The sequence below is a fragment of the Coenobita brevimanus genome, chromosome 71, assembly GCF_032717465.1.
Source record: "Coenobita brevimanus isolate Jiangsu-jjx chromosome 71, ASM3271746v2, whole genome shotgun sequence".
Classification (NCBI taxonomy): Eukaryota; Metazoa; Arthropoda; class Malacostraca; order Decapoda; family Coenobitidae; genus Coenobita; species Coenobita brevimanus.
In genome coordinates, this window is record NC_137024.1 from 36460206 (window position 1) to 36473196 (window position 12991).

Consider the following 12991-nt stretch of genomic DNA (forward strand, 5'->3'; position numbering starts at 1 on the left):
GGATGGTATTGGTAATGAATGGTGATGGATGGAATATCTCAAATTTGTTGTATGTTGACATCTTAAATGTCATGACCAACTTGCCTAGCCCTGGCCTTCTACGCAAAACATGTGGCAACACAGGATTGGATGATGGATGGAATGTTGTATGCTGATAATGCAGTGCTATTTGCAAATACCAAACAAGAACTTGGCAGACTAGCATTGAGTTTTGCTGATGTCTGTGGGCATCGAGCCTTAGAGTAAATTTAGAAAAGAGTAAAGTGACGGTAACTGAGAGAGAACGTGACTCCCACGGTGATGTTACAGCAAATGGAGAGACTGAAATTGGTGTGAGAGCTCAAATACTTGGGTACAGTGATAAAAAAAAGAGAGGAAAATGTGCAAAAGAAGTTGATAGTAGAGTGATACAAGGAAGGAAAGTACCTGGCGCTATGAAGGTCTTGAGAAGAAACAGAGGCTTGAGTGCTGCAGCTGTGTAAGGCTTACATGATGGTGTGTTAGTGCCAACTTTAACATATGAATGTGAGACTGTGGTGCACAATGAAAATGAAAAGTCAAGAGTGAGAGCAGCAGAGATGGGACTACTGAGGAATGTATGTGGAGTACAGAGAGATGATAGGATACAAAATAATGCGATTAGTGAAAGATGTGGAGTGAGGAACTCTGTGGACACCAGAATCGAAATGAGTGAACGGTACTGAGATGGTATGGCAATAAGGAGAGAATGGATAACAAAGGAGTGGTAAAAAAGGTGTAAGAGCGAATTTGAAGGAGGGAGGAGGCGAGGTAGGCCAGGAGAAGGTGGAGGGACATGGTGGATGAGTGTATGAAAAAAAGAGGTATGGAAGACAGTGAGGGTACAAGAGATCGAGCTGGCTGGATGAATGTTGTGAGAAGAAGCACACAATCAGATTTGGCACCCCTTTTTTACGTGACAGCATTCAAACTGACTCTATCAGATACATATACATGAAGCTACAGAATGTGGTGAAAGTGTTTTGACATATCAGATAGAGTCAGGATTTTGAGGGCTTGAATGATGAGTGAATGGAAGCGTGGCCCACTGGATTGGGAAAACTTGGGCTGTATGGACATTGCTACTCCTCACCCTGTCCTAAGATGGGAAAGGAGGTCTGGATGATGATGATGATGATGATGTGACTTGGAAATCATGTCTGGTGAGAATGTTACCCCCCGTGAGAAAACATGTTGTAACAAAAGTCAATGTGGCCATACGTATCTCTCTATCCCCACTGAACCCATGTTATACTGACCTTGCTATATGATAAATTGCTATGAGAAAAGTTTTCTCTCGACAATTTCACTGTACAGTGAGGCATGACTACAGTATAAACATTCACTCACCTGAGTAAATCTGTTAAGGAATGATTTAGGAAGGCCCTTCCTTGCCCCTCCTTGATGTTGTGGATTTTGACAAGCAAATATCTTTGTGGTCTGATGTTTAACTTGGAATGTCTTCCCCAACTCTGGTACAAAGATCTCACCACGGTGGTCAAAACAAGCATTAAGTCCCTCCAGTACTGACTGCGAGGCCAAGTTGAGTTCATCCAAGACAATCCATGCACCCTGTTTGAGTGCCTGCAGCAATGGGCCATCATGCCATGCAAACATTCCTCCCTTGCCTCCTTCCACGGGTAAATCTGCACCAAACAAGTCACTTACATCTGTCTGTTCTGAAAGATTGATTCGCACAATTTTATGACCGGCTGCTTTTGCTAGAGCTATTACTAAGCTGGTCTTGCCCACACCAGGGCTACCTTCCAACAGCAGTGGTCTACTCAGCTGCAGCCCTCGCAGAAGACGCAGCAAGTTAATGCAAGTTCTGGGTGCCTTAAAGGTAAACATATTTGACTTGGTATTCTCCAACCCTTTACTGATAAAAAATGGACTTATGCCAAACTTAATGTCTGAGTTCATAACTTCCAGCATGCCAACATGGCCTTCCTGCAATGTTGCTGTGTCAGGGCAAACACCAGTCTTCTTCCACACTTGCTGCACCAAGAAATTTAGACTGGCTTCTTTCAATTGCTTCCATCCTGCCAAGCCACTGCCAGTAAGTCCTGAACCCAAACCATCTAGCAGCACCAAACAAGCCCCATGGATGTAGGACAGTCCAACACTTAAGTTGGTTGGGTGTGATGCAACTTTGTTGATAAAATGGACCCAAGAGAGCAAATCTCTGATACTGAGAATGCATTTTTTACCAAGATCTGTGCGGGTAAAATGTTCCAGAAATTCCAGCATGGCTCTTCCTATTCCACTAGTATTTTCTTCTGAATTGAATTTAATTTCCTTACTTATATTGTGCTCAATAATGGCAATGACATCAGATGCTACTCGGTTTATTTCAACTCTCGGACACCAAATTTCAGTAAATCGATTTCTTAATGCTGGTGACAGTTCTTTCTTCCCATAGTCTCCACCAGGGTTCATGGTCCCTACGAACCTGAAGAGATCATGTCCATGGATAATTTCGGGACTACTAGTTTCACCTACTCCATCTGTACCTTTTTCTGTAAGGACAAGTATCCTCTCTGGCTCAAGAACTGAGTTTAGTCTTTCCAAAACACTATCATCAGCAAGAGAGATTTCATCTGCCAAGAACATGCCACCAATCTGCATGGAGATGATAAGAGGGCCATCCACCCACTCAAACAGTCGGTCATCATCTTCATCATGGAAGCGCACTGGCCGAAGTCCACCAAGGAAATCTGCTCCCTCTGTGTGCATGTGACAGTTGACAGTGTGGAGGGTCTGCCTGCTCTGGGCAGCAATCAGCTGGCAAACAGTTGTCTTTCCACAGCCTGTATCACCAACCAGCAACACAGGTTCCTTAAAATTCAAAGCTTTGGCCACTAAAACATACAGACGACGCATGTCCTCAGTCCAAACCACGTGCTCAAAACCCTTGACTGTAGACATTTTCTTCAGGCAAGGCTTTGTAACTGGAGATGTGTCTTCTGAGAGCACAAACAATTTGTTCTTACATATACTTCTTTTCAGCCTCTTCTCCAACACCTACAACAGAAAAAAAGCATGGAGGAATTAGAAACACAAATACCGGTATACTGTATTTTTAAAAATATGCGTAATACATATGGTGCATTGCATTATTCTAATCAGTCCAAATGCAGCTAATGATATTTTAAACAACCTCACCACTGTCTAAGTACACACAATAACTGCTATCTAAAAACACCATATTGTACAGATTTTGAAAATAACGCAAGTATGGTAGTTTATAATGAAATAAATTTATGTTGGGGCAGCATTATGCTACAGTATGCACTGTGATTTCAGAATTGCACCACTGGTGCGATATGACCTGTGCATCAGAGAGAGTGAGCTGTGATGAGTGATAACAGACCTGGAGAAATTTTCATTGTAGTCATCTTAAATGAATGTCCAGCACTAGACATCAGGCTACGGCAACATAGAAACAACTGTTACGTACATCACAATCATCATCATCATCATCATCATCCGGACCTCCTTTCCCACCCAAGGGCAGGGAGAGGAGAAGCGATGTCCAGACAGCCCAAAACTGCCCAATCCAATAGGCCACGCTTCCATTCACTCATCGTTCAAGCCCCTGGAATCCTGGCTCTATCGGATACGCCAAAAACATTCACCACATTCTGTAGCTTCACATAATCGTATCCGACAGAGTCAATCCAGACGCTGCCACGTTAAAAAGGGGTGCCAAAAATCCCTGACCATGCACTTCTCCTCACAAAATTCATCCAGCCAGCTCGATTTCCTGTCAGTTCCCTAGCCTCACCGACTTCCAAACCTCTCTTCCTCCCACATTCATCCACCATATCTCTCCACCTTCTCCCTGGCCTACCTCGCCTCCTCCCTCCTTCAAATTCGCTCAGATATACCTTCTTCACCACTCTATTGTTATTCATTCTCTCCACATGACCATACCATCTGAGTACACTTGTTTCAATTCTGGTGTCCACCGACTTCCTCGCTCCGCATCTTTCACGAATCACATTATTTCGTATCCTATCCACCCTCTGTACTCCGCATACATTCCTCAGCAGTCCCATCTCCACTGCTCTTACTCTTGACTTTTCATTTTCATGCCACACCATAGTCTCCCATCCATATGTTAAAGTTGGCACTAACACTCCTTCATGTAGGCCTCGTGCAGCTGCAACACTCAAGCCTCTGATTCTCATCAAGGCCTTCATTGCACCAGCTACTTTTCTTCCTTGTGTCACTCTACTTTCAATTTCTTTTGCACATTTTCCTCTCTTTTCTATCACTGTACCCAGGTATTTGAACTCTCACCAATTCCAGTCTCTCTCCATTCACTGTCACATTGCACTGGGAGTCACCTTCTCTCTCAATAACCATCACTTTACTCTTTTCTACATTTACTCTCAAGGAACGACGCTTACAGACATCAGCAAAACTCTGCACTAGCCTACCAAGTTCTTGTCTGGTACTTGCAAGCAGTACTGCATCATCAGCATACAACAAATTTGAGATATTCCATCCATCACCATTCATTACCAATGCCATCCCTCTCTCCATTACTTGTGTTTTCACCTCTCTCATCACCCCATCCATATATACATTGAACAACCATGGGGACATCACACAACCTTGTCGCACGCCCACACTGATCGTCAGCCATTCACTTAGATACCCATTAACCATGACACATGCTTCACTGCCATCATAAAAACTCTAGACGGCACCTAGCAGCTTACCCTCTACAGTACACCGTACATGTGCAAAACTTTCCACAATCCTTCTCTGTCCACTTTGTCACATGCTTTTTCCAGATCCATGAATGCCATAAACACCTTATGGTCCTTCTAACAAGCCTTCTCTACAATCTGTCTCACTGCAAATATTTGGTCCACACATCCTCTGCCACTCCTAAAGCCACCCTGTTCATCACTCACTAGGACTTCTGATATCTCTCTTACTTTCTCTATACTAATTCTTCCATATACCTTCCCTACCACACTCAGTAAACTTATGCCACGATATTTCTTGCACTCACTTCGTTCACCTTTATTTTTGTACAGGGGTACAATCACAGCCTTTTTCCACTCTGCAGGCACAGTTTCACTCATCCATGCCTTCTTACATATCTCCAACAAGCACTCCACTCCATTCTCTCCACTACAAAGCATCTCTGTATACACCTCATCAACCCCAGCTGCTTTCCCATTTTTCAGCCGCTTCACAGCACTCTTCACCTGTGCGAGTGCCACGTCTCCTGGCACTGCATTCCTTCTCTGCACACTCCCCAAAACCAATAATGTTTACTGCTCCTCTGCTCTCTCTATCCCCATTCATCAGGCCTTCAAAATATTCTTTCCATCTGGTCCTTACTTCATCTCCATGGGTTAATAATCTACCACCTGTATCCTTCACACCATCCCATTTCTTTCCGCTTTCACTTCTACATTTCCGCACCTCTTTCCAGAATAACTTTCTATTTTCAGAGTATTCGCATTCATTTTTCTTCCTAGATCCTCATTTAACTCCTTCTTTTTCCTCTTCACTAGTTTCTTTACGTGCTTCTTGCTCTCAACATATTCAGTTCTTATTTCAACTGAACCCCTATCCTGTAACCACTTTAGCCACTTCTTCCTCTTTTCCTCCACCGCTCTATTTACCTCCTCATCCCACCATGCCGTACCTTTCTTCTTTGTTGTTACTCTTGCCACACCACGCACCGCTTTAGCATTCCTAACTAAGCAATCCCTATATCCATTCCACAGTCTGTCCAGATCCATTTCATTCCAATTCAGTAATTCTAACTCGTCCTCTACTTTGGTCCTGTATTCATCTGCCATTTCTTTGATCCTCAGCTTCTCAACTTTCAGTCTTTCTCCCTGACTGCTTCTCTCTCTCCTGATCCACCTCACTCCTCTCAGCTTGATCTTGCATACCACAATCATATGATCTGACAGACTTCCACATCGTCCTCTTACAGCCCTCGTATCAGCAACTATTCCCATCATCGGCCTCTCTACGAGCACGTAATCAATCAGGCTTCTTTCAACACAATCCCCGTTCCCTCTATACCATGTATACTTATGTGCATCTCTGTTTGAAATACGAGTTACAAATGCACAACCTCCTCTCCTGACACATATCCTTTAGTCTCTTCCCATTATCATTTTCTCCTGGTACTCCATAGCAACCCATTATATCATCCTCAGGACCAGTGCATACTCTTCCATTCATATCCCCCATCACAATCACTTTATAGCTCCTGGGCATTTCTCCCACTACTTCACCCTGCTCATCCCAAAACCTGTCTTTCTCTCTCTCACTCCTGTCCTCACACGGTGCATACGCTACAATCACTGCCACTTTCACCTTCTCAAACTTGAACTTGACATACATACACCTTGAGCTGACACATTTGTGGTCTCTCATTCCACTCTGCCACACCTCATTCATCAACAAGGCAACTCCGTCCTTGCATCTTCCTCGCCCATTCATTCCCAATCTTACACATTTCACATCCTCCCACTCCTCCACTTCGCACCCTTTCATCTTTGTTTCACACAATGCCATCACGGCATATCTCGCACTCTTAAACACATTCACCACTTCCACCCTCTTGCGCTCCTCATTCACACCTCTCACATTCCACACGACCACGCGAGTCTGCCCATTTGGTTGGGGCCCTGGGCAGGCATGATTTTGGACTGGGGAATCTGGGGGACACTTAACCCTGCCAGAAACCCCGGTTATATGGTTACCACCCAGCGTAGTAAATGATTTCCTGGGTACAGGAAACCATTTGGCTTGTCACTCAGTGTAGAGATTATATGGCACCTCTACACTGAGTGAGTGGATGATGGGCACCCCCACCTACCACAGTGCATATCAATAAATATCTGAGACCTCTTTAAAAGCATAATCACCAACAATGAACTCTGGAACTGGACATCAGCTAAACTGATGCAACAGTCACACGCATCACAATACCTCTTTGAATATCCTACCTTTTTAATAGCTTCCAACTCCTCCTCCACTCGGACACGAGCCCCCATGACCAGGTAGCCCTCATCAGCCAGGTGTTGGTCCCAGTCGTAGAATTTCGTCTTCTGTGGCGGTGCCAGGCGGTAACGCTCAGCCCACCGGAACAAGTCTCGCAGGGTAATGAATGACTGCCTGCCCTGGTACATTAAAATACAGAGTGGATACAAGGTTTCTTTGATTACACAGAAATGGGTGGAACATTGCTAAAAAAAAAAGATGTTCATGAAAACTTATTTTGCCAATAATTTCCCTTAAAAAATCCTATTATTCTATCAATCTGTTTATACCTACATACCATAATTCTGGAAGAGGCAGCCAATCATCTCTAAATCAAATTATCCTCAATGAAGTGCCTCCATGTTACACTATCCTTCACCACCAGGCTGCCCTACTACAGTACCAAAACAAATTAAACTCAAGAACAATCCACTGAGTCCACAGCGCTATGCAATCCCCCAAACCACAACACATTTACACACCTCATGTACCACACTACTACAATAAAGACAATCTTTCAATATAACCTCAACAAAAAATCTCTGGGACTAACTGGTTGAAGTGGCAAGTTTCCTGCAGTACAAAAAATCTCTGGGACAACTGGTTGTAGTGGCAAGTTTCCTGCAGTTCACTGGGTTTCTATTCATATGATCTGGGGTTTTAGCAAAAACAACAAGACTGCCCTCACTCCAACTCCCACCGTTTTCACTCATTTACCTCTCCATTCCATCCATCCATCTCATCCTATGTCTCCTCTTCCTTTCCACCTCACAAACACATGCTCTTCTAGTCAACCTCAACTTTCCATTCTCCCCATGGTACTAAAACATGACGCCTGCAATGGTGAAGAATGCTGTGAAGAGGCTGAAAAATGGGAGAGAAGCTGGGGATGATGAGGTGTATGCAGAGATGATAAAGTGTAGTGGGGAGACTGGAATGAAGTGCTTGTTGGAGACACGAAAGAAGACATGGACGAGTTAAACTGTGCCAGTATAGAGTGGAAAAAGGCAGTGATTGTACCCCTGTACACAAACAAAGGTGAGTAAAGTGAGTGCAAGAAGTACTGTGGCATAAGTCTACTTAGTGGTGTAGGGAAGGTATATGGAACAATTATTATAAAGAAAGTAAGAGAGATATCAGAAATCCTAGTAAGTGATGAACAGGGTGGCTTTAGGTGTGGCAGAGGATGTGTGGATCAAATATTTGCAGTCAGAGAGATAGAGAAGAAGGCGTGTGAGAAGGACAATATGGTGTTTATGGCATTTATGGATCTGGATTTATGGGGACGCTCACCATCCACTCACTCCATGTAGTGCTGCCTTGGGTGTCTGCCCTTTCCTCTCTTCCTTCCTTCCTCTTCTGTTATTCTTTCCATCACTCTTCCTTCTTCATTCTGCATACGGTGACCTTACACTCCCTCTTCTGGTTTTCTTTCCTTCATTCTTTCCTCTTCCTTTTGCCTATGGGTGACTCCAAACTGAGCGACAAGCCAAATGATTTCCAGTACACCGGGAAACCATTTACTAAGCTGGATGGTAACCATTTAACCAAATTATGGCGCCTAGTGGTTTAGTGGGTAATAATGGAGCTCCGGTCGGATTGGATGGTAACCATATGACCTAATTATGGTGCCTAGTGGTTTAGTGGGTAATTATGGAGCCCTGGTTGGACTGAGCCTGTGTAGGTTTATATCCAAAGAATGGTTGGGGTTTACTGCTCATGTAATGCCACTCAGGGATGAGTGAGACTAGTCACTCACATCTTAAATGTCAGGACCAACTCACCAGAGCCCAGGGCTCCGATACTCCTCATGGGGCAACATAGGCTTGGATGATGGATGGATGGATAGGAAAATCATACAACAAAATAGACAGAGAAGGATTGTGGAAGGTCCTAAACATGTACAGATGGTAAGCTGCTAGGTGCCGCCAAGAGTTTTTATGATTGTAATGAGGCATGTTTAAATGTAAATGGGGATCTAAGTGAATAGTTCACTATCAATGTAGGCATGCGACAAGGTTGCATGACGTCCCCGTGAATGTTCAATATATATATGGATGGGGTGATGAGAAAAGTAAAAACATGAGTAATGGAGAGAGGAATGGCATTGGTAATGATGGTGATGCATGGAATATCTCAAATTTGTTGTATGCTGCAGTGCTACTTGCAAATACAGGACAAGAACTTGGTTGACTATAGGCTTTCTATTTTATGAAGGCAGTTTGGGTGGGGCATCCTAAGACCTCACACCGCTAGCTCCATTGCCACATTGCCGCCACACGTGCTCCCTCCCCCCCTCTCTCTCATATTAGTATTTATATTAACTGCTTCTAATTTTCTTTTCTTTATTTTTTCTCTTGTTTTGACTTTTGATGGGCAAGCTTCCATGGCGGGAGTCTGACCGAGTATGACCCCGCACACCTCTCGTGTCAATGCACTTGACAACGTAGCAAAAGCAACGCTGACAAGTCTTATGGGATTTATAATATATTATAGCTTTTTTTAAATTACATCTATGCAGAGTATTTAAAATTCATTAATAAGTAGTTACTAACTTAAAATAGGAGAGAGGGAGAGGGGGAGAGAGGTAAGCAGGCGTAATTACATGTGTGTAGTGGAGGTGATGTGGCAGCTGAGCTAGCGGTGTGAGGTCTTAGGAGGCCCCACCCAAACTGCCTTCATAAAATAGAAAGCCTATAGTGGGCAGTTTTGTAGATGTCTGTGAGCATTGTGCCTTGAGAGTAAATGTAGAAAAGAGTAGAGTGATGGTTACTGAGAGAGAGAAGGTGACTCCCAGTGTGATGTTTCAGTGAATGGAGAGAGACTGGAACTGGTGAGAGAGTTCAAATACCTGGGTATAGTGATAGAAGAGAGAGGCTAATGTGCAGAAGAAGTGGAATGCAGAGTGACACAAAGAAGGAAAGTAGCTGGTGCTATGATGACCTTGATAAGAAACAGAGGCTTGAGTGCTGCAGCTGCACCAGGCTTACACAAAGGAGTGTTAGTGCGAACTTTAACATACGGATGTGATACTATGGTGTGGCATGAAAATGAAAAGTCAAGAGTAAGTGCAGTGGAGATGGGACTGCTGTGGAATGTATGTTGAGTACAGAGAGTGGATAGGATACGGAACAATGTGATACGTGAAAGATGCGGAGTGAGGAAGTCTGTGGACGCCAGAATCGAAGAGTGAGCTGAGATGGTTTGGTCATGTGGAGAGAATGGATAACAATAGAGTGGTGAAAAAGGTATAGCTGAGCGAATAAGGAGGAACGAGGCGAGGTAGGCCAAGATGAAGGTGGAGGGATACGGTGGATGAGTGTGTGAGAAAGAGAGGTATGGAAGTTGGTGAGGGACTGACAAAGAGACCGAGCTGGATGGATGAATTTTGTGCAGAGAACATAACCAGGGATTTGGCACCCCTTTTTAATGTGACTGCGTTCGGACTGGCTCTAACAGATAGGTATATGCGAAGCTACAGAACACGGTGAAATGTTTTTGGCCTATCAGTGGAAGCCAGGATTTTGAGGGCTTGAATGATGAGTGAATGGATGTGTGGCCCATTTCTGGACATTGTTATTCCTCACCCTGCCCTAGGGTGGGAAAGGAGATCCAGATGATGGTGATGATATGGTTTACAATAAATTTAAGGCAAGCATGAAATTAGGTGTTCTAACCTAATTTGGGGGTGCTGATTTCAGATTCGAAATCCGTTTTCTCTCATCACCTCTAGTTTTTGAGATATACATGTATACAGTACATGTATGTGCATGTATACTTAACCCATTGGAGCCCGGTGTCCAGAATATTGGACTGAACTGGGATTTTTTAAGTCTTTATAAAGTAGGAACCCCCGGGGAGGGACCTATGAGCTTTGCGACTATGAGCCGATAGGCGGAGGGCGGTACGCTTAGTACCCACCTAGTGCCATGCCTCGCCCAGAACCCCTGGGATCCAATGGGATATAGGCCTAGACCCAAAATATTCTCCAAAAGTCCATTTACCGTCCTATTTTCTTGGGACTTGATTTAAAACGTGCGCCACGACAAGGCCAAACATGTCAAGCACTACACGCAGAAGGAAAGAGGGTCTAGGAGCATTTTCTTGCCTGGAAACACAGTGTCCAAGAAAATCCTCTGGTGGACATGAACAAGGTGCTTCTTCCCCCTCTTCATATCAAGCTTGGCCTGATGAAGGATTTCTTGAGGGCCATGGACAAGGATGGCACTGCCTTCCAACACCTGTGCACTCTTTTCCCAACTCTCAGTTCTGCTAAGCTCAAGGAGGGCATCTTCGTCGGACCTCAGATCCGGGAGGTGCTGAAGGATGAGGTATTTGAGGAGAAGCTCACCTTGAAGGAACTGTGAGCATGGGAAGCTTTTAAGTCAGTCTCCCATGGCTTCCTTGGTAACACACGGGCACTAGATTACCAAGAGCGTGTCAAGAAGTTGTTGCAGGCTTATCAGGATATGGGGTGTTGAATGTCTCTCAAGATTCACTTTCTCCACTCCCACCTCAACTTCTTCCCCCAGAACCTCGGAGCAGTAAGCGACGAACATGGGGAAAGGTTCCACCAAGATATTACTAAGATGGAGAGCAACTACCAAGGCAAGTGGAACCCAAGCATGATGGGGAACTTCTGCTGGATGCTCCTGTGCAACATCGTGGAGGGAATGTACACCAGATCATCCAAAAAAACTCACTTCTGATTGTCTGTAGTACTATGATGTGTATATATGCTTATATCCTAGTAATATTTAGTTCCGTCAGTGTTCTGTGTCTGTTTAGTTTCGTTCTGTAATATGCCATTTTAATATATGAAATAAACTCATTATAAGTATATGCATTATAATAAAAAAAACAGGATATGTGAAAGCAAAAATCTAGTGGTGATAGAGCAAAACTATTTCGAAATCTGAATTAAGCTTATCAAAATTAGTCAAAAACACCTACTCACATGCGTGCCTCAGTTTTTTTCTTTTTTTTTTACCAGTGTGATGATGATGATGATGATGATGGTATTTTTCTTAAAGCTTTCCAGCACAACCACATGAGCACCACAATGCTTCTTCACTTCATCAATTGTATGTCTGTCTCACCACATAATTCCACATGCTCCTTTCATATAATGCAACTCATTTCCATCTCACTCATGATTTATGTTGTTGCATCTGAGTCCATGCTTCACTTCCAAATGTTAGAGTGGAGATCACAGTACTGTGTACCGTTATGCAGCAACTTCCGTAGCGATCCCTTGGTTATCAGACACTGGTTATGGTGGTTTTCGTTATCAATGCAAGATGAAAATCTGTACTCCTGCCGTTATTGCCCATTTTTCAGTGAACTATCGTGTACGTGAGCTGGTTTCTACCAACAATGATGGTTCTGTATCTGTGGTTTCTGATGGCTATGAGGGATGCAAACATGAGGCCCTACTCTAAGTATTAATCCCAGGTGGTGACCACTAACTCTCCATCTCTTACTCTCAAAACCCCATACCTCAAGCCCATCTCAGGTCTCATGTGGTATGTGTTTCTTCTTTATTGTGCCTTTTTCATTGCTTTCTATTAATCTAACCATGCCTGTGTGTGGCTCTGATACATAACATTACTGTATATATGCATTAAGTGGGCCTCATCTACTTGGCAGCACTTGCAAACATTTCTCTCATTGACTCTGGCCTGACCCCATCTTCATTTGAATTTATGGAAGTATTAATAAATTTCCATCAGAATACCATTAGAATTGCAACTGTCTATCGATCAGGTCATCCAGGCAGAGATTGAGGTTTTATGGTGGAGTTTGGGCAGTTTCTTGAAGGGTTTTCTCTTAAACCTGGAGGACTTCTTGTTTGTGGTGATTTCAATTATTGGGTTGACAGTCCAGAGTCAAAACCATTTTCTTCAGAATTCCTCAAGTTTGATCACCCAGAACAATTTTTTCA

General features: G+C 43.7%; 1 protein-coding gene across 1 annotated transcript in view; it reads right to left on the minus strand.

Moving 5' to 3' along the window:
• Window positions 1–12991, minus strand: part of LOC145406748 (midasin) — a 489879-nt gene that overhangs the window by 296499 nt on the left and 180389 nt on the right. The window contains exons 16-17 of the mRNA XM_080277847.1: window positions 7014–7187; window positions 1369–3042 (exon numbers count right to left, since the gene is read on the minus strand). Coding sequence (XP_080133973.1) covers window positions 1369–3042; window positions 7014–7187 — 1848 coding nt within the window. The remainder of the gene's footprint in view (window positions 1–1368; window positions 3043–7013; window positions 7188–12991) is intronic.